At 42.8% G+C, this 21,758-nt stretch overlaps 1 protein-coding gene across 1 annotated transcript in view; it reads left to right on the top strand.

The window, feature by feature from the left end:
- Nucleotides 1-74: 74 nt before the first annotated feature.
- The window catches only part of ash1l (ash1 (absent, small, or homeotic)-like (Drosophila)), a 35,484-nt gene continuing 13,800 nt past the window's right edge, over nucleotides 75-21,758 (top strand). The window contains exons 1-13 of the mRNA XM_055220044.2: nucleotides 75-528; nucleotides 1,367-1,462; nucleotides 7,015-7,769; nucleotides 8,418-12,792; nucleotides 14,516-15,227; nucleotides 15,550-15,723; nucleotides 18,314-18,408; nucleotides 18,809-18,882; nucleotides 19,033-19,078; nucleotides 19,193-19,301; nucleotides 19,412-19,618; nucleotides 19,698-19,844; nucleotides 20,818-20,926. Of these exons, the coding sequence (XP_055076019.2) occupies nucleotides 7,197-7,769; nucleotides 8,418-12,792; nucleotides 14,516-15,227; nucleotides 15,550-15,723; nucleotides 18,314-18,408; nucleotides 18,809-18,882; nucleotides 19,033-19,078; nucleotides 19,193-19,301; nucleotides 19,412-19,618; nucleotides 19,698-19,844; nucleotides 20,818-20,926 (6,621 nt within the window). The 5' untranslated portion in view covers nucleotides 75-528; nucleotides 1,367-1,462; nucleotides 7,015-7,196. The remainder of the gene's footprint in view (nucleotides 529-1,366; nucleotides 1,463-7,014; nucleotides 7,770-8,417; nucleotides 12,793-14,515; nucleotides 15,228-15,549; nucleotides 15,724-18,313; nucleotides 18,409-18,808; nucleotides 18,883-19,032; nucleotides 19,079-19,192; nucleotides 19,302-19,411; nucleotides 19,619-19,697; nucleotides 19,845-20,817; nucleotides 20,927-21,758) is intronic.

The raw sequence follows: 21,758 nt of genomic DNA, 5'->3' as shown, positions 1-21,758 counted from the left end.
CAGCCCACTTACTCAGTTACACAACCCGCCTCGCGGCTAAAATTCCCACGGGAGTCTCGATATTTCACTGTGGGTAAACAGTGCCACGAGCGTACGACAACACGACCCCCTTTAGAATAAATCAGCAATAAACGCGTTTCAGCAGCGCAACGTTAAAATGCGCGTTCGCTCTACACGCGCAGCGCATGCGTGCGAAGCAAAGTGCATCCCGTATTGGGTTCTAAAAATTGTGTCGTTTATTTGAACGGCCCGTAAAATGAAGCAAGGAGAAAGTGTTGAACAGCCTTCGACAACTCCCCTCCTTTCACCCGCTGCCTGCCCCCCTTCTTTCCCCCGCTCTGCTCTCTCCGCGGCGCTCGCTCCCTCCCCTCCCGCTCTGACTGTGAGAATGCCCGTGTTGTACTGACAGAAACGATACGGGCTTAGCAGACATGGAGGCCCGATCAACGAGAGAGGCCCGTTCCGACGCACCTGAGCTGTACTAACGCGGACCTAGAGAGACATTTGGGAGACATCGGAATATCACGGGTAATGAGCGCTGTGGAAAGGACGTGTGAGAGGGCGAGGACATTGAGAGAGAGATCCATTTCGGGTCCTCTGTTGATTCAGCGCAGCGGCCGCCATTTTGTTGACAGTTCGTGTTTTTAATAACCCGTGTTGGGCTCATCCCGAAGATCGCTAGATTTTTATTTAAGCTGCTTTTGCTCATTCCAAGGACGTTTTTGTGTTGTTATTGGATTTTTATTGAAAGGCAACACTTTGCTACGCTGGTCCACGCCATCAGCGGCTGCTTCGCGTTTACTAGTCGTGTGGACGTATCGCGGCGTTAACGTAGCTGGCCATACCAGTGAATGTGCCTGTCAGGACGGATCAGTCGTTTTATTTGAGTGAGGTGTTTAGTGGTAGTACTAACCTGGTGTGAAATCATTCGTTTCGGGGGTGGTAAACACGGGAGACGTGCATTGAATGGCCGTTGACGTTGTATACGTGGGGTTCTAGCCAACTTGGTCACAGACATGTGTCTTTCAAAATTGCAATGGCCTTTTGACATTCCCTGGAGGTAAACAGTCACAGTCCAACTACTTGCTATTCTGGTTTGGTTTCGACTAGTTCGTATGTGTGGTGCACGGTGCAATGATTTAGGTAAAGATTGTGGTTTGCTCTTAGCTAACGAGCTATGCTAGCTAGATTAGGATCATAAACCGTGACCAGTGCGCCCCATGTAGATAAATAACATTACAGCATATTTTTGAAGGGTGGCTCGATCTACTGACTCGACTAATATATTTGTTAGGCTTTGTCAACGTGGATTGTTCTCCGGGGAAATCTGACCATTTTGTTTTTTCATTCTTTTTTGGCACATCAGCAATTTCGAGGAATTATCCAGGAGACCATGCTGTTACGTACGAAGGGTGGATTTTGATCCCAAATGATGTGAGCGCCGTTCTGGACCGCTATCAAGGTGAGTGACTATTTTTAGACCCTAAATGCCAGCGAATACTTATTCATCTGTTTGCAGAGTGGTTTTATTATTACGACATTATCTGCAAAATAAATCTGATGAAGCAAATGCGATATTAAAGATAAATGCGTCTGCACGCCGTAATAGATGAGCTTTGTTTGTTTGTTGTCTCTAGAAAGTAATGCCAGATTCCTAAAAAAAAAGGGATTTGTAGAGGCTGTTATGATAAAGACCGATTTCTCAAAAATAGATAACTTACTTAAAAGGCTTACGATTCATCCTCAGTTAACCTCGCTCACTCAATAGGGTTCACTGCACGTGCAAATCGCGCGGGCCTTTACTTGGAAAATGTTTTCCCTATTGGAGCCAGTGCTAGTTTAACACAAACGTCTCTGTAGTGAAATCTGTCTGAAGCCTTTGAGTCACCTTTGACCTCTGACTCTGTTGTCATGGTAACCAGCACTGACGCGTCCCGCTGATTAAGCGCAGTGGATAGCAATGATTTTAGACGGCATTTAGTTTGCGGTCTGCAAAGATTGAGCTAAGGCGCTTTCAGTTTGAAATCTGAGTATGGATTAATAGCGGATCACAATGCTCAAATCGTTTTAGTTCCGATTTGTGGTCCTTTTCGGTTGTGTTGGATGCGAGAAGTTGATAAATGAATCAGTGGGTGATGTATGGACCCATTGCATAGCTTACAGTATGTATAAGGGTCATTGCATTTTACAAAATGTCAGACGAGATTGTATTGATTTGGGAAAAAACACAGTTTTCAAACCATTTCCCAAAAATACAGACTCTTCCTGTAGCTCTATTGGTTGAGCATTGTTACCAATGCAACATTGATGGGTTCGATCCCAGTGGTCACACACATGTGTAGCTTGTAATGCACATTAATTCGCTTTGGATAAAAGCGTTTCCCAAATGCATAAATGCAAATGTAAACTTTGTTTAACCCTGGAGAACCCACGGGGTCAAATTTGTTCAATGGAATAAATGGGTTTTTGGATTTACCTGGGTTCTCCAGGGTTAAAGGACAAGTTCGGTATTTTACACTTAAAGCCCTGTTTTCAGATTGTTTATGATGAAATAGAACGGTTTTGAATGAAATTTCGACATATGCAGCTGCCCCTAGAATTTTCGGATGTTTGTCGTTTTACCTCCCACCTCTATAATGGATTTATAGGTGCACTAGAACAATCCCTCCCAAAATGCATCAAACCTTCGTCCACAAAGACGTGAAACTCACCGAGTGGCCAGGGGCGCCCACCGACACGCTCACACAAAAATCGCCGCAAAAGACGACCTCCAAAAGCTGTTCTACCGTTCGTTGTAAACTTGTGGACCTATTTTTCCAAACGCCTCACCCGTACATTCTTCCATTGAGAGCTTGAATAATAGACACTCCAGCCCAGTTGGTGGCGCTAATCCACCTTTACCAATTGCAAGAATACAAACAACGTTACCGGCGCTGAGTAATACCATACCTCACAGCACATCTAATACAATGGAGTTGGACAAAACTACGATAACACCTGTTGGAAGGCGTCTTTTGCGGCGATTTTTGTGTGGGCATGTCGGTGAGCGCCCCTGACCACTCGGTGAGTTTCACATCTTTGTAAATGAAAGTTAAATGCATTTTAGGAAGGATTGTTCCTGTGCACCTATAAACGCATTATAGAGGTGGGAGGTGATACAAGAAACACCCGAAAATTCTCGTGCAAGCATCATATGTCCAAATTTCAGTCAAAACCGTTCTATTTCATCATAAACAATCTGAAAACAGGACTTTAAGTGTAAAATACCGAACTTGTCCTTAAAAAAAAAACAATGTACTGTTTACAGACAAACATGTTTGGGAACTGTGTAGTATTCTGCAGAGAACACGTGGTTTCGGAGGATGGATGTTATTCAGTTTGTCTGTCTTATTTAAACATGTCCATATTAGCTGTGATAAACGTCACCTGTGGTTCCTCTTTTGGGGCACACGTGTGAACTATCTGGGAGGAACATATATATCCACTTAAAATCACCTTGGGACCAATTTGTCAAAAGCAATTTCCCTTAGAAAACTTGGTTCTTCTGAGAATGCTTATGCTTATTGGTTGGTTTCTAATGCAATGACCTATTCTTAAGTGTGAATAATGGACCCAATGTTTGTATAAATATAAATTAATCTTTTATTTTAAAATGCTGCTATTCGGTAAAAGTGCTACTGTGTAGCTCATGGTAGAGCTTAAAAGATCATGGGTTTGAACCCAGGCAACGCACATATTGATAAAATGTTTACGTTATAATGTTCAAATCAGTAAGGTTTTTTTGCAAAAGGGGGAGTGAGAACAGGCAGGAGGCACCAATTGTTTTTGATTTGGGTTCGCTGTTAGATGCAATCCTTCGCAATTTATTGTCTCTGTCATCTAGTCACACTTTAGTTGCTAAAATGCTCAAACCTAAACATCTTTTAGCATCTCCCAATTTGTCCTGCTGTGTGTTTTGGCTAGCTGGAGGATGTGGCTTTCAGTGCACGTAGTAGAAATGAGGGCATGTAATTTCATAGTAGAAGAAAGGCTGTGTAAATACACGCCATTGCTATATTTTATCTTTTGGCTGCCAGTACAAACACAGATTACAGAGTTTTACTTTTAAGTGACAGGTGCTGAAAGAGCGTGAAAAGAGAAGAAAGAGATGCCTTTATGGTTGTTCTAGGATATCTTTTGATTCTTGATCAATTCACTTTGATGTTAAACTAGGAAGGAACAGATTTGTAACTTGGCCACCCTTGGCTTGTGCACGTAGAAAAGTGATGTAACCGAAAGAAAAATGACATATGCAAAGTTTTGATTGGGTACTGAAAAATGTGATTTATTTTCTTCCTTAAAAACACTTAAAATCATTTGACAAATGCATAAACGTTAAAAATGTTAGTCTATTAGAAAGCGATTACCCATTTGGGCCCGCTTCCCTTCAAGATTTTCCCGCAGCCATTTTACAATACAAGGTACCATTTATTTTTGGCATCTTCTCTCTCAAGAGAGGAGGGACGAGAGAGCGAATAACAGAGTAACAAGAAGCGGAGTACGACCCACAGCGCTGAGGAAATAGGGGAATGATTGTCACTAAGGGAGGGACGGGCGAGGAAAAAAGTAGAAGGGAGGGAGCGCCGGGCAAAATGTGTTTTCGATTAGCAAGAACACAACGACTCTAGTTTGACCGCTGTACTGCTAGATTTCCAAGTGAGTGTTATAGAGAAAGTGGATGAGTGAGATGAAGAAAGGACTGACAGAATGGGGTTAAAGGGTAGGTGGGTCAGAACGAGAGAGAGAGGTGTGATTTTTGGATTGTGCCGTGTGAAACTGGACTCGGTGGATGGGAGAGTGAGGGTGTGTTTAAATGAAATGGGGTGAGTAATTATAGTAAACAGAGAGAAGTGAGAGCAGGGGGAAGAAAGGCAGGACTCCAAGTTCTGGTGCACAGTTTATAGTCGTGGTGATTTCACAGAAATGACTCGCGCGATATAAAAGACCACCGCTAATGAAACAACACTCTGTAAAACGGCGCTCTGAGCTTTTCCTCGTGCCGAGAGTTAAACAGCCGTAACCATACGTGTACCATTCAGATGACCTAGGCGTTCTTAATAGACTCGTATAATCTTTAAACTGGAGAAAGTGTCTCTCTGCCCCCTTTTTCTTTTTGCAGTCATTCACTCACTGACTTGGCGGGCTGCCCTTTTCTGACCGGCAGTCATAAAAAGGGCTTGAAAAGGTGACTGGATCCTCTGTCTCCCAGAGGGCCTTTTATGCTGAGGTCACTGCTCTGACTAGTTTCTCAATGACTTGACCCTTAGAAAGCACCTGTGGTCGGCGTGGTACTAAATTACTCGCTGGCCTTTTGTTTTGGAGGTGTGTAGGGGGCATAAGGTTACTTTGCTCAACCCCAGAACTTTTCGTGCATTCCAGAGAAGTTTATATTCTCGGCCTTTTATTATCACAGTCAATTTTTTTTTAATTACATGGGTCGTAAAAAGAATAGTTATTTGTTTGTGAACTTTATTGTTTAGCATTAACAAAAAAAAAACTATTTAATTTAGAGATGCACCGATATTAAAATTTCCCACCGATAGCAGATTACTCAAACTGATATCTGCCGATACAGATAGTTTGGTGGTTATATTAACTTACATTAACACATTTTTTAAGATTACGTTTTCTAAAAGTTATTAATTAATATAATGACCAAAGATTAAAGATTTTAACATAAAAACCTTATTAAAAGACAAAGAAAACTCTACCGTGATACATATCATATTATGATATAAAGTGAATCCTATCGTCATTTAAGATTTTGGTCATATCGCCCACCCCTAGTTTGTAACAACATGAGAGTAAGTTGATTATGACTGTAAAATATCCCTTTTAGATTTGCAGCGAATGACTAAAATTATACATTTTGTTTGTCTTTAATGTCTAAAATGTTTTTTAAATAGAATGTTACTTTTAGGTTTTATACTTACTGTAAAAGATTATGATTTATAAAATATTTTATAGCAACATATAGCAATACAGTTGTTAATGACTTTGCCATAAGCCTAAATTATTAAGATCACAGTATGATAGAAATTTGTTTAAATGTTCAGTTAAGGAGGTAATTTAATACAATTTACTGCGATGTAGACATTGAGTACGTTTACATGCACAGAATATTTACTTTGCGCTTACTTCTGCGTCTGACGTTTATCTTTCACATGCGGAGACATGCGCATATGGACAAAACCGTGAGAAAGCCCGTTAAAGCAACACTAAAGAGTTTTTGCTCTTTGCTCCCCGTACAGGTTGGAAGCGGAATCGTCCATTACCACTGTCGTAAATAATTTGGCCTACTGCAGCAAAGCTGGCTCTGATTGGATTGCCGTAGGTCTGCCGTAAAGCAAGTTTTTGTAGTTTTCACTCGAACTACAGGGCCGCGACCCGACGGTTGGAAACTTATTTTGTGCGGTTTTGGCCGATAGAGGGCTGTAAAGCGAATGTGAAAGTGACATTCACCCTGTTTCGAGTGGATGAACGACTGAAACTTTTTTGGAAATGTTATTTTAAGGTAAAAAAAACTTTTTAGTGTTGCTTTAAGGTGTTTACATGCCATGCAAAATCAGGGTTAATGAGCAAAAAACTACCTGTGGCGATCGGTTTTTGCTTGCGCCGTTTATGGGCTTTCCCCGATTAAAGAAAACCGTTTTATGCGTTTACATGACCCCACGTGTTATCAGTTTATTAAGCATAATAAAGACTCGTGCATGTAAACGAGTGCATTGACATTGTCATTCATATTCAGTCTTTGGAGGGTCTGAATATTGATTCTCTTTTTCTTTTGTTGTTGTACTGACTCTGTGATAAATAAACTTAAGGGTCTAGTCTTCTAGAATCAGTTGTTGTGGTGGTATCTGTGTATGCAAGGTCATTCTTGGTTAATAATTAAATTAAAGGTTAAGGTTGTCTCAGAAGTGTGGCAAATTTTTTCTTTTGGTCTTAACACCCCCTCCCCTGTCTTTATCTCTACAGTTTGAAGGTGAGAGGGCTGGGCACTTAGGAAGCAACGATATTGTTTCAACACAGCTACAACATCTGCTATCCCCCTCTCCCCTTTCCCTCCGTTACAATTCCAACCTGATCTGCATAGACTTACCATACCTTTCTATACCTGAGAACATCCTCTCAAGCCCCCCTTGTTCCCAACATCATCAATGGATCAGAGGACGCAGGGGGGGTCCTCAACGCCACCCCCCCTTCCTGCCAATGCCCCACCAGCGGAACGTAACAAGGAGGGAGTAGGAGGAAAGAGGGATGATGAAGAGGAGAAAAAGAAACGAGAGAAACCAAGAGATGGGGCGCAGGCTGATCCTTGTGGACCTGAAAGTGGAACCGCTGACCCGCAACAGCAGCCCCCACATTTCTCTGTCAAAGAAACCAGTTACTCTGAGGGCAACGTCAAACTCAAGATAGGCCTGCAGGCCAAACGCATGAAAAAGCCACCTAAGATCCTAGAGAACTATGTCTGTCGGCCAGCCTTCCGTGCCACTGTAAGGCATAGTGGAGGTAGAGGCGGAGGGCGTGTTAGTCGTGGGGGTGGAGCCAGTGATGGAAGCAGCCACACTGCTAGCCCATCCCGTGGAAAGGAAGGAGAGAAAAGCCCCGCTGTGAGCCGAGGAGCACCTCTACCATCTGGTGCACCTGCTACATCCCCCTTACCTTCTCTTCCACCTCCTGTTTCCACCAGCCCAGTCACTCCTGTAAATGGAAGTGTTCCAGCCAAAAAGGTAAGCTTGTGTTTAATACTCACACTTTTTTAAATTCTAGAAACTTTTATATATAACAAGCATACAGCAGAGTAAAGTGTCAGTTTAAAACCAGCAAACCAACTGTTAAATGACTGAAATGGATAGACAAACTCTCAAATACCCTTCTCCACTTACCTTTCACTAGGCCTATTGTGGTTTTATCAGATAAACTAAGATTGCAGACCCTGCCACATTTGCTTTTTTACTCTCTTCCTTTTACTAACTTGCAAGCGCTTTCATACACTACTTTCTATTTATTTTGATCTTTTCCTCTTTTTTATACTGCAGCTTTTTTGTAATATGCTAATGCATTAACTGTATGAATGCAGTTATGCAGTAATTGATGTGCACAACATTTATAAATTAGGTTAATGTGTAAATAACTTGGTTTTATTAATATAGGAATAAACATTATACAAGATTAAGAAATGTTGTTTGTTGCTGTTGTTTTTTTGCATTACCTAATGCTTACAAATGTCACCTTTTTTTAAAATGTTAATGCTGCAGCTTTGCTTTTCTGTCTGATCCAGAGTATTCAGTTATTGACAGTTTGTCTTTTTCTTCTTCTAATTCTGTTTTACCATGTTGCTGTCGCTCATGTACATTTTTTTTCTTGTCTATTTTTAGGGTCCTCCAAAACTTGCCTGTAAGTCTGAAGGAAAGACTGATGTAAAATCTGTCACCTCTTCAGAGAGACCCCTCAACCTTCATCGCCCTTTGATGCAAAGCAAATCGCACTCCTCTGGAAAGAAAAGCCACCTTCCACAAACCAACTCTGCCCCCGTCACATCACCACCAACAACATCCCCAACGGCTTCTGCAACGCAGGAACCCAAAACAGATGGGGTCTTAAAAACTCAGTACAATTATGCTGATGGACAGAAGGAGCAAGAAAGAGGAATGCCAGCCTGGGGTGCCCCTACTGTCACTGAGAAACTTGCTCAGCTCATTGCTACATGCCCGCCTTCAAAGTGCCCTAAACCGAAAGCTCGGAAAGTGTCACCGGCTCCAACACAAAGTAGTTCGCCACCTTTGATTTCTAATCTTCAGCGCCCTGAACGGGCTATGGCCAATAGGAACACCTATTCCAGGACAGTTCACCTTGCCCCGCCACCAGCTGTTTCACGCCCCCCAGGTCGACCATATGGGTCTAAAAACAGAGACAGTATCCTAGAGAAATTATCTGGGACCTCTAAAAAAGGGGAATCCGATGGACTTTCAAAAGGGGTCACCAGTAGCAACAGCAGCAGCAGCACCACCACCACCACCACCACTAGTACTGCACTGTCTCAAAATAGTCGATTGACAACCACCACAAGTGAAAGCACTGACAACAGTACCATCAATGGAATAAAGTCTCGTCTTGGGCATTGCGCATCTCATTCTTCTTCAACTGCTTCTCTTTCTTCAACAACTTCCTCCTCCTCTTTGGAGAGGATAGGAAACACGGGCTGTCTCGGTGGCTTGACAGGCTCCCTTGCTTCACGTCCTAGAGCAAGCCCCTCTCAAGCTGAAGAGTTTACTGAGAAAGATAAAGAGCGTGACAGAGATAAAAATATGGACAGTCCAAGAGATTTAAGCAAGACCTCCACCCCTGCCATGCCAGGGAAGCAGGATGTTAAAGAAAGGTGTTCTCTCTCTGCTCCTCGTGGTGAGAGGGGTAAGAGTTCAAGCCCAGTCAAACGTAGTCCCAATCAGGAAAGTCGCGTTAGTGGGGTGCCAAGTCCTGCTGAGTCCACCAAATGCACTATTTCACCTTCAAACACTTGTGGTGCCAGCACGAGTCCACCACCACCACTATGTGATGATGCTGATGATGTATCTCCTGCATCACCAGCCGAACAAGATTCTAAGCCCCTTAAAAAGCGACGAGGACGCCGACCCCGCTGGACTAAGGTGGTCAGTCGCACCCAGAGGCCACTACAAGAAGCTGCTTCTGACCATCAAAAATCCACCACACATTTTTCTTCAGGGCTTGTCCCCTCATCTCCCTTACGGCGACCTGTGGGACGGCCTCCCAATGCAAATCGAATGCCCCCAGTAGTTTCACAACTTTTTGAATCTTCACCCAAGAAAAGGGGACGACCCAAGTCTAAAATGCCTCGTTTAGATGCACCTTCACGTGGCCGTCCCTCAAACAAACTGGCCCCATCAAAAGTGTACTCATTGCTTAAGTCTAAAGAGGAGCAGGATCCCCCTGTTTTGCATCCTGAAGTGGATTTAAATCCACCTAAACCCATGCAAAGAAAACGAGGGAGACCCAAGCGTTTACCTCCAACCCTTCCACAAGAAACCCAACCACCAACACTTGCCCCTGAGTCAGGAGATACTTCAGCAGGTGATAAAGCTTTTCATAACAAAGGCAATGGGCAGCTAATAATGAAGTCGATCATAGGCAAAATCAATAAAATGAAGACCGTGAAACGGAAGAGGCTTCTTAGCCAAATACTGCTTGGGTCAAGCTCAGGGACTACTGAGCAGGATAGCTCCAAAAGCAGTGTAGTATCTGTGCCTGTGCCTACTACAACTACAACACAGTCTCTTTCATCCCTTGCTGCTACGTTTGGTGGCAAATTAGGACCTCAGATTAATGTTAGCAAAAAGGGAACAATATATATGGGTAAGAGGAGGGGTCGTAAACCAAAAGTGTCAGCTAATCCCTTAACAAGTGGCCCTTCACCTCCTCCAGAACCTTTCTTGTCACCAAACACTTCCTCCCCTCACCATCTTCACCAGTCACAAGCCTTACAAAACCAGCAACACCAGTTACATTCATCTGAGGTGTTCCCTTCCCCATCACTTTCACAGTCAAGTGGGGGCCAGAGTCCCATTAGTGATGCTAGCTTTGTTGAGCCCAGTTCAGTGCACTTTTCTTCCCACACAAACTGCAGCCATTCTCATCAGGGCCACCATTCATTCACATTTCCCCCACCTACTTTTTCAGCCCCCTCTGCTCGTACTATAGCAAGCCCCACATTATCCACAGCACATCCATCTCAAAAGAAGGCATCATGTCGAGGTTATCACCATCATCACCACCACTACCGACAGCACTTCCATTATCGAAAGTTTTCTCCTCCAAGGCCACTGTTGCCCACATCCCCTGCTCCTCTGAGTGAGCTTAAAGAAGCCACACCCTCCCCCGTCAGTGAATCACACAGTGAAGAGACAGTGCCCAGTGACAGCGGAATTGGAACGGACAACAACAGCACCTCAGACCGTGGAGAAAAGGCTGGCAGTGCCAGTGGCTTAGCTGGTGTTGGAGTACCACAGGGTATGGCAAGTGGGCTCTTAATGCCTGGTGTCATGGGTTCAGCCATGGGAATAGGAATGGGACTTTCCTCCAGAGGCAGAAGGAGGCACTCCTCTTCAGTTCTTTTAGATCGCCCTTCACCTACACCCTCCCCACTTGGAGCAAGAGCATCACCTGATCCAAGAAGGCCACACCCAGCTACCCCCGCTTCTGCAATGGCTGGACATAAAGAGAAACACAAACATAAGTGTAAGCGTCGTGGACATGGCTGCCCTAGCTATGACAAACTGAAAAGGCAAAAACGCAAACGTAAGAAGAAATACCTGCAACTGCGTTCGCGACGACAAGACCCAGACTTTCTGGCTGATTTAGAGGAGATCTGTGTGCGGCTCAGTGATATTCGAATTGCTCATCGCACACCTGCACTTCGTTTAGGTAGCAGTTTGGGTCTGGGTGCAGGTGGAGGTGCAGGCCAAGGCCGTGGGTCTGGGTTAGGCAGTGCCAGAGCCAGTAGCACACTTGGGGGTGGAACAAATCCCCCACCCCATCACTATTTGCATAGAGACCTCTTGCCCACCATTTTCAGAATAAATTTTAGTGGATATTATTCACCTCACCCAGCATACCCATGTGATTCACTTCATTATGTCCGTAAGCCTGACCTTAAAAAGAAAAGAGGGCGACCACCTAAGCTTAGAGAATCTATGTCAGAGGTACCTTTTGTGCCTGGGTTAGGCTTTCCACTGTCAAGTGGTGGTTTCTATCACCCCTCTTATGGTGTCCCATACTCTTCTGCTCCACTGGGACTTGGCTACTATCGTGGTTATCCTCCAGCAAGTGCCCTTTACCCCCACCACCAGGCTCCACACTCTGCCCCATCCCACCATGTGCATCCCCCTTCCTTTCCTCCACCTCCGCCCCCCTCTTATGTCCATCATCATCACCCATCCCATCTTCTTCTTAACCCCTCCAAATTTCACAAGAAAAAACATAAGCTGCTCAGGCAGGAGTATTTAGGTGGGGGTCGGTCATCAGTACTCTATCCTGCCATGTCGTCCGAGCTGTCATTTGGCTGGCACCACAAACATAAGCATAGGCATAAGCATCGTGATCGCTGTGGAGAAGAGGAGGGTGATGATGGTGGTACTGTTGTTGGTAGTGGAGGAGGTAGAAGTGGAGGAAATGAGGGCTTGGGGGCAGGAAGAGGGGAGCGAGGAAGTGTAGAGTCCCTTCAACGCTGTCGGTTTGGTAGAGATGGTTCTGCTGATTCCAGTGCTAACAAACAGACAGCATCTGCTTCTGCCAACTCCCCTTCCTCTTCCTCCTCATCTTCTGCAGAAAGGTACAAGCGAAAGGAGGCCTCTATGTCTTGTCTTGGGCCTTCACGTCTGTCTTTGGCCAGTGGGACCCGGGGACATCACCCTGTAGACTCCTGGTTTAGGATGGGAAGTTCAGATACTGATTACTCCAAACTCTCTAGAAACCAGTCCCTTTCTGGTTCTGGTACGTTCTCTGAAGGACATGCACAAAATCCAGAGTGCTCAGAAAGCGAAGAGGAAGACCCCACTTCCCCTATTGAGGAGGCAGAGACCAGCCACCACACCAACCTGTTTGCATCTGCACTAAATCGAAACTCCCTCAGGGGGAGTCATGGAAAGAAAGGGGGATCGTCAGAGAGTTCCAGCCTTTCACGATTGGACCGGACTATGAGAAGGGATCGTTCCACATCTGCAGAGAGGAGGGAGATGGGTGAGTCAGAGCATTTGAGCATTAAACCACCTTATTGCAATGAAGCAGTCATCTTCAGTTACAGCACATAATAACCATACTCAGTCAGAGAAAATGTTGTTAAAACCTTGTTGAGAGGTTAAATGCAAATCTGTGCCTTAGCTTTCTGAGGTGACCCAAATTTCGTTTGACATTGTAAAGGTTGCAGAATTAATGCAGTGGAGTGTAGCCATTCTCCAAATATAGCTTTACCTCAGCGTCCTTCAGTATTCTGTACTGAAATTTTATTGGCCGTCACCTGCTTTAGTGCACTCCACAAATTTATGGTTAGTTTCCAATGCTTCTTGTCTGTGTTCAGTAGCGATCTCATGGTTAAGCAGTGTGCACATCGATTTTAAATGGTTGACTCAGAAATTAAAAATCTAGGGTCCACACATTTCAACATTAACACCAAAAATAACAAATGTATTTGCAACAACATGTAGCTTCTCAGTCATGCTGGGTGTGTTTTTATGTATGTGCCCATGAATAGCCTGTGCCCATTGAGACGGCATAGTATAGTATGTAATCCAGGATTAGCGCTCAGGACGTGAGGTCATCAAACGGTCATCGACTGCACCATTAATTCACTGTACCGGTAAATGCAATAGATAGAAACTGATGAAAGGGTAAAAGGAGGATTAAGTGCTGGAAGTAAAATGGATGTAAAAAAAAAACAAGAATCAAGCAGTGAATAAGATGTGATTGGTGGAAAGAGCTAGTAGGTAAATTGGACCCAAGATAGTCTTTAAATCTTAAAATTTAGGCTGGAATTGACACCAGATGCAAAATCTGAAAGGATAAAGATCTAAGTAAACATGATGAAATGGTAAGATGTAAAACAATGGTTTGACTGATGGAGCAATAAGATAAATAGAACATAATAGACTAGACTGTGTTGAAAATGAGTTAGACTGAGAGTAAGTTAATTAAAGGGATAATGGATGATGGAGAGTTAATGGGGGGATGCAGACACGAGCTGCCGTTTTGCTGAATCTGTAAGATGGTTATTTACTACTGTTTTACATTTTGGCCAGTAGAAAATCATGAGATAAATGGATAAATTTGATTGTAAATGACAGAAAGGGCTGTAAACCAACCAAGATGACTTTGACAGCTGGCAGAGGCCAAGTGCATACTACAGTGCAGAAAACTCACTATGCACCCTTATAAAGACTTGGCATGTCGGTGGGGTCAATAGAGTGTGGTAGGGATGATGTATTTTTGTAGGCTAACCCGGAAGTTGGCGTGATGCTGGTTGGGTTGGCATACAAAAATCCGTCATCCCTGCGGCATCGTATTACAAGATGATTTTGTTTGCTGATTGTAACCATGCTCTGAAGTTCATTCAATAGGCTGCTGCTTTCTAAGACTCCATCATAAGCATTATGAAACCTCATTAGTGGCCATTGTGGTATGCTACTTAGGCAACTGTATATGCTATACAATAGCACTCCAAACAGAAGACTCCCCTTCTGCTTGTCACTGTACTTCAGATACTTCTAAATAGACAAAAAATATCAATTTTGTAATTACAATAAACTATTTAAATTATATATAAATATGATGCCCTGAATTGAACTGCTGGCTCTAGGAAGCTTACTACGTAAATAAGTAAATATGGCAGGATTTTAATTTGTAAAGTAAGTTTGTTAATTATGTACCAGAAACGTTACTTAACCCTCTTTTGTCTTTTATCTCATAGGAAATGTATCTGGCACACAAAACCGAAGCGGACAATCAGGTGTCCCTGAGGGTGCCGAGTTTCCCCACCATAGGCACCACCATCACCACCATCCTCCTCACTCTTCTTCTTGCCTTTCTCACTGCACTCTCGACCAGCCTGGTAGCGGGGGAGCTCTCCGCCCCTCCAGCTGCCAGGCTAGTCCCTCCCAGCCTTCATGTTGCCTTGATTCCTCTCCTTCCCACCACTCCCACAGGTTAGCCCCGCCCCCTCCAAAAAACAACCTGCATCATGTCAACAAGATCCTCCGTGCTAAAAAGCTTCAGAGGCAGGCACGGACAGGAAACAACGTCGTGAAAAAACGGGGTCCAGGGCGTCCCCGTAAATATCCGTTGCCCTCGCCTCCCCCCTCACCACCGCCCCAAGCGACTGAACCAGAGAACCACCCGGTACACGACAGACACAGAGGTGGCATGGCCTGGGAGGGGGACACTGTAGTCAACATCATTGAGTCAGTAGTGCAGAGTCAACGCAGAAAGGGACAAAAGCGAAAGCGATGGGACAGGGAGTCCGATGGAGGAGAGGAGGAAGAAGAGGAAGCAGAGGGGGAAAGAGAGGAGGAGGAAGAAGAGGAACAACGGCCAGCAGCTAGAGAAGAAGAAATTACACCCAAACCTAGAACAGAAGGTCAGAGGGGATGGTTGACACAGGAGGAAATGCATTGTTTTCGCAGGTATGCTGTTCATCAGTTTCTCCACCTTGCTGAGGTCAATCTTACATTAACTTCCTAACATGAATAAAACATAATTAAATTTTTGGCTTTGTTTGTGTGGCGGCTTTGTTACCTATACAGAGCATTCTGAATTACTAGTGAGGATTCATGATGTGTAGGATGCCCACTTTCTAGAAAGTATACACCAGTGCTAGCTCTCTAAACGCACTACGTCAGGGGAAAAAATATGAGCTAAATAGGCTGCATAATGTCTTCCATAAAGTGTTTTCAATTTAGAAAACATTCAATCTCTAAATAAATTATTGTTGCTTTTTATTTACAGTGCACTGGAGGGAAAACCAGATGACCAATCCACCCCAGAACGAACAGGTCCTACTTTACAGGAACAAGCCCCCAACACATCAGTGACCAGCCAACGGGAAAAGAGACCAGCTAGACCACCAAAAAAGAAGTTTCAGAAGGCAGGACTGTACTCGGATGTGTTCAAGACCGATGAGTAAGAGTAACCGTATAGTGTTACAATGGTTTAACTGTGGTAAAATAGTAACAGACAGCCTCAAATGTTTTTGTTTTTTTAAAAGCAACACCAATGCCATAAATGATACCAGTGTTCAAGAAGCCACGTTATAAACCACATTTTAAGTTATTTTTTATTATTAAAGGATTACTCTACTTTCATGAAAAAAATCTGAAAATTTACTCAACCCCATGTCATCTTCAGTCGAGAAGAAATTACTTTTTTTTTTTTTTGGAAAACATTCCAAGATTTTTATTCATATAATGGACTTTAATGGACCTCAACAGTTTACAATTTCAGTGCAGCTTCAAAGGGCTCTAAACCAGTGTTTCCCAATCCCATCAAAGATTTCCCATTTTTTAGATGTCTCTTTATTTAACACCCTGATTCAGCTTTTTAGCTTGTTAGGGGAGACTGGACTGCGTCCGAAATCGCATACTGTGACAGTAGGTAATGAATAAGATGAAGTACCTACTCAACGACTGTTAAAACGGTACATTCTATATAGTATGAATATGGAGAGTATGGATGAATTCGGACGTACTCCATTCGCCATGTTGTAATATCACATGACATACGTCGTCATAACAAGAAGTTAAGGGCTCTTTATAGTTGTGCGTAGGTCCTATGGCGTAGCCGCGACGGCGTAAGTTCCACGTCAGTTTTCATTTATACTTTTGCGTCGCCGTCCGTGTCGACGTGCAAACACGTGTGCAGACCGCTGGTAGGCAGTATCCACGCGTATAACCACAGTAGCAGGCCGACCGTCAAAGAAGAAGAAGCTTGGCAAGTTAACCCACAAACGAAGATAAAACAGCAGCTTGTTTTGTCTGATTTGAGATGACCACCAATGATGGAAGTAAATAAACAGCGACTTTTGTTGCAGTTTGAGTTAAATCACTCCTCAACTTGGCCATTCTTTGTTTTTACCATAGCAAACGGAAATACCTTTGACGCAGTTTTTTTTTACCTGATGGGAGGGGTTCTGGTGGACCAATCACAGCGCTTGCGGTCCGTGTAGAACTGACACGCTGTTAAAATTTTTGCGAGTTGCACGTCAGGCTACGCCGTAGAACTTATGCGCGACTATAAATCGTCTTTATTTGTTAACTGGAATGACGTTAAACTACCACAATTTAACCACAAGCATATTGCATTTAAATAGAGCCGCTTTTGGACATTTTTAAATAAAACAACGGCCCTCCGTCATCATCTTCGTTGGATAACACCTGTCCTGGGGGCTCATGGGATAGTAAAGTGTCCATCGAATGAACACTTCGGGATCTTGCCGGAAGTAGCATGCCATCTGGGTACCTTTCACATACTGTTTTTGGAATACTATGAATTCGGACATACTACTCGGTAGGGGTGTAACGATTCATCGTGCAAATGCGCGTTTTCTCAATGAATGAATTTGAATGAATTACGGTGAAATCCCGGCACATCCGAACGCCAGAGGGCGCTCCCGTGCAGAAACTCCCTTTGTGCCACACAAGAAGTAGCATTACAAACGCTATTACAGGAAATGTCTACACATGAATATTTATACGCTGTTCTTCAAATTGTTTCAGGTATTTTCATGATAATAAAGAATATTTTGAATGATTTTGTTTAACGAGTGTTGCTTTTTTAAATGCACGTTATAAACGACTCCGACTCATAATGTTTTAGATTGACTTCCTACTGACCAAATGCCGTAATACAGGCACAAGCTGTGCATAAAACAAAGAATCGCAGCCTTGCGATTCAGAATCGATTTCAGACAGGCATTTTTAATGAGAACCGCGATTGAATCGTTACATCCCTACTACTCGGTTCGCCTACTGCTTTCACCTACTATATAGTATGGAAGTAGGCGGTTTCGGATGCAGCCATGTTAACCATTCTGGAAAGAGGCTGATGAGTTGAATCAGGTATTTTAAATAAGACAACATCTAAAACTTTCTGGGTCGGGGGGGGGGGGTTCTTGAGGACCAGGGCCCGGTTGCATAAAGCACCTTAAGTGTAATTTTCCCTTAAGTTCACCCTTATGTTTCCCTTAAACTTAAGGGAGTGCAGAAAAAAAACCTTACGTTTTTTCTGTTGGGTCTCCATGGCAACACTACTATTTTATAACGGCAAACCTGGGTCGCTGTTGTAAAACACTTAACGATTACCCTTACCTAAGAGAATCGTTTAAGGGATTATACGCAACAGCTTCAATTATTCTCTTACTGTAGGTAAGGGAAATTTACCCCCTACTTAAGGGAAAAACTTAAGGTGCTTTATGCACCCGGGCCTAGGATTGGGAAGCACTGCTAAACGATCCCATCCGAGGGTCTTATCTAACAAAAGGATCGTCATTTTCACGAAAATAAGTACTTTTTAACCACAACTTCTTGTCTTGCACTAGCCTTGTGTCTCGCCAGCGTGACCTTACTTGTTATGTAATCACGTCGAAAGGTCACGCATGACGTGACATGGGGGTGAGTAAATTGTCGTGATTTTTCTTATGAAAAGTGGAGTAATTCTTTAATAATCAGAATAAATAGTAATGCATCATTGCATTAATATCATATGCATCCATCAGTCCTCGCAGTCAGCTGCTACAACTGAAGAAGGAGAAGTTGGAGTACACTCCAGGTGAACATGAGTACGGTCTGCTTCCTGCTCCAATTCATGTTGGTGAGTCTGTCTCTTATTCTTGGATAGCACTAGAAAAGGATCGTTTTTATTGCTAAAAATAATTCTGGTTTCTGTATGTGGGTTTAGTGCTTCAGTAGCTCCATTAGTAAAGCATTGAGATCATGGCTTTGAGTCCCTATACACATATTTATAAAACATATGCACCCTTTAGAATAAAGCGTCTGCCAAATGCATAAAATGTAAATGGATTTGTGTTGATGTACAACTTGTCATTCGTAACCAGTTCATTATATATGGCCTCACGGGCTATCGGGCTGATTAGTTATGGTTTATGAGTTATGAGGTGATTACTTGATTCAATATTCAAATGCCGCTGCCTGGAGTTAAAGAACAAAGAGATTGAATTAATAACTGCGATTTGTCTTCTGTGTTTGTTCAGGGAAATACTTGAGACAGAAACGCATTGATTTCCAGCTGCCTTATGACATCTTGTGGCTTTGGAAACATGATCAGGTAGGTCCTCTGAACCACATCTTCCCATTAGTTGACAGCTGCATTTGTTATTATATTGTGGCGTCTTGGCTACAGTTTGGTTCTCACAATACAAACAGTATGGAAAATGCATTAGCTTTCTGTAAAAAAAAGTGTTCTTGTTCTTTTAAGCTTTACAAGAGACCTGACGTTCCTCTGTACAAGAAGATCAGATCCAGTAAGAAGTTTTCTTGAGATGAACTGTAAAGCTAAACACGGGTTTCCATAAATATACTATTATAAATATATTGCTTTTTTTTTTCAATAACCCATAAAATATTTTCCCTCTTAGATGTCTATGTGGATGTGAAGCCTCTTTCTGGTTATGAAGCCACCACCTGTAACTGCAGAGCACCTGAAGACCACATTGAGAAGGGCTGTCAGGATGACTGTTTAAACAGGTAACAGTTTCATTAAATACCATTTAAATGTCCAATCCCAAAAGACTACAGTGTTAATAAAGTTTCACAAAGCAGATCCTGTGAGTTTCCCATGTGCTTCTTTCTATCAGGATGATATTTGCCGAATGTTCTCCGAGCACTTGTCCGTGTGGAGAACAGTGCGACAACCAGCACATCCAGAAGCACGAGTGGGTGCAATGCCTGGAGCGCTTCAGAGCCGAGGGCAAGGGTTGGGGCATCCGAACCAAGGAGACCCTACGTGCCGGCCAGTTCATCATCGAATACTTGGGAGAGGTGGTCAGCGAACAGGAGTTCAGGTTGGCAGTCTGTTAGCTTATAACAGCTTTTCATTTTGTTTTCCGAACTTCCTTTCACCTTGTCTCTCTCCACGTTTAGGAGTCGCATGATGGAGCAGTACTTCTCTCACAGTGGCCACTACTGTCTGAATTTGGATAGCGGTATGGTGATCGACAGCTACCGCATGGGCAACGAGGCTCGTTTTGTCAACCATAGCTGCGAGCCCAACTGTGAGATGCAGAAGTGGTCAGTGAAATGAGACCATCAAATGAGTCAGCAATGTAGTAAGCCAATAAAATCCCATCAGCTAGTGATGAGATCAGTAACGGAAAGATCATTTATTACAGTGAGTCAGTAGGAACTTGGAAAACCACAAACACTGAGTAAGCAATGACTTTATTATCAGAAAGTGCTTTGAAATTTCTGCTGGTCAGCTCCATATGTTATATTTTGGGATGTTTTCTGGTGTCTTGGTCATAAACCAGTTTAAACCAGTATAGTAATTCATGTCTGTCTAAGGCACAAGCCAGTCATGTTGAATAATTTAAGAGCAAAGGGTCACGTTTTTATGTTGTACAAAAGCTGTTGAAACTAATTATTCATAATGAATTGGTTTAATTAGTCAGAATGTAAATGATAACGCGTTCAGAGAGAGGTTGTGAACTCAAGATTTAGGTCAGTGACCAACATCTGCTTAGTACTCTAGCACAATTACACACACGTCTGCAGTCTAGAGATAATGTTATCTCTTCTATTTCTAATTCTGTTGACTTTTGCTCTTTCACGCGCACACACACACACACACACACACACACATTAGCGACTGTGCATTTTGGCTTCATGGTGGCAGATTATCCATCTCATCATAGAAGAGTGATTATACATAGCTTGTGTTTAGGGTGGAGGGCACAGCTGTGCTACCCAGTGAGTGCACACGTGTGCCCACATCCGTGCCAAAATATCTGCCTCATTCTGCATTATTGCATAATTTGTATGTGTAGGACTGTGATTGTTTAATATCAAGTACTGTAGCACTAAATATAGTATTCAGTTGATGTCCGGTCACCTGTTTGCATATCAGATTTGAATTTAGAGTCAGATCCCTTTTATATTTCTTTTAAGTTGCTCTATATATATATTTAGCAAGTAAATGTTGATTTTATACCATAAATCTCTCTCTTTCTCTTTACCTTTCTCGCTCTCTCTCTCTCTCTCTCAGGTCAGTGAATGGAGTGTACCGTGTTGGTCTGTTTGCTCTGAAAGACATCAGTAGTGGTACAGAACTGACTTATGACTACAACTTCCACTCTTTCAACACAGAAGAACAGGTACAACGGTCACCCATTTGCGGCATGTCATACATATCCACACTCGGCTGTGTTTTATAGTGGTTACTTACTTAAGAGCACCTTACAATCACAAGCATTGCATTATAGTAGGGTTTAAAGGGGACATATTATTAAAATCTGACTTTTTCCATGTTTAAGTGCTATAATTGGGTCCCCAGTGCTTCTATCAGCCTAGAAAATGTGAAAATGATCAACCTGTTAACTTAGTTTTGGTAAACCATTCTCTCCAAGCATGTGAAAAAATAGGTCATTGAAATTTGGCTCCCCTTGTGATGTCAGAAGGAAATAATACCGCCCCTTAAATGTATACTCCACTTTTTCTGAAATAGGCACATTTTTCAGCTCCCCTAGAGTGAAACATTTGATTTTTACCTTTTTGGAATCCATTCAGCTGATTTCCGGGTCTGGCGGTGCCAGTTTTAGCATAGTTTAGCATAATCCATTGAATCTGATTAGACCATTAGCATCGCGTTAAAAAATAACCTAAGAGTTTGGATATTTTTCCTATTTAAAACTTGACTCTTCTGTAGTTACATCGTGTACTAAGACCAACAGAAAATTAAAAGTTGTGATTTTCTAGTGTCCCTTTAATCCAGTGTTCCCCAACCTTTTTTCTGTCACGGCACAGTTTTAATAAGTAAAAAATCATACGGCACACCACTATACCAAAAAGCATTAAAAGAAATGCACAAACCTCTATTGCAATGCTTAAATGACTTGTTTAACTGGAATATTTTACTATATTTAATGTAGAACTCGCATTCAATGCAAGTACACTTGTTTTGATGAACACAAAGATTATATCCTGGCT

This window comes from Misgurnus anguillicaudatus, chromosome 20 (genome assembly GCF_027580225.2).
Source record: "Misgurnus anguillicaudatus chromosome 20, ASM2758022v2, whole genome shotgun sequence".
In the NCBI taxonomy this organism is placed as follows: Eukaryota; Metazoa; Chordata; class Actinopteri; order Cypriniformes; family Cobitidae; genus Misgurnus; species Misgurnus anguillicaudatus.
Note: the sequence above shows the minus strand (reverse complement) of the source record. Positions and strands in the feature narration are given on the sequence as shown.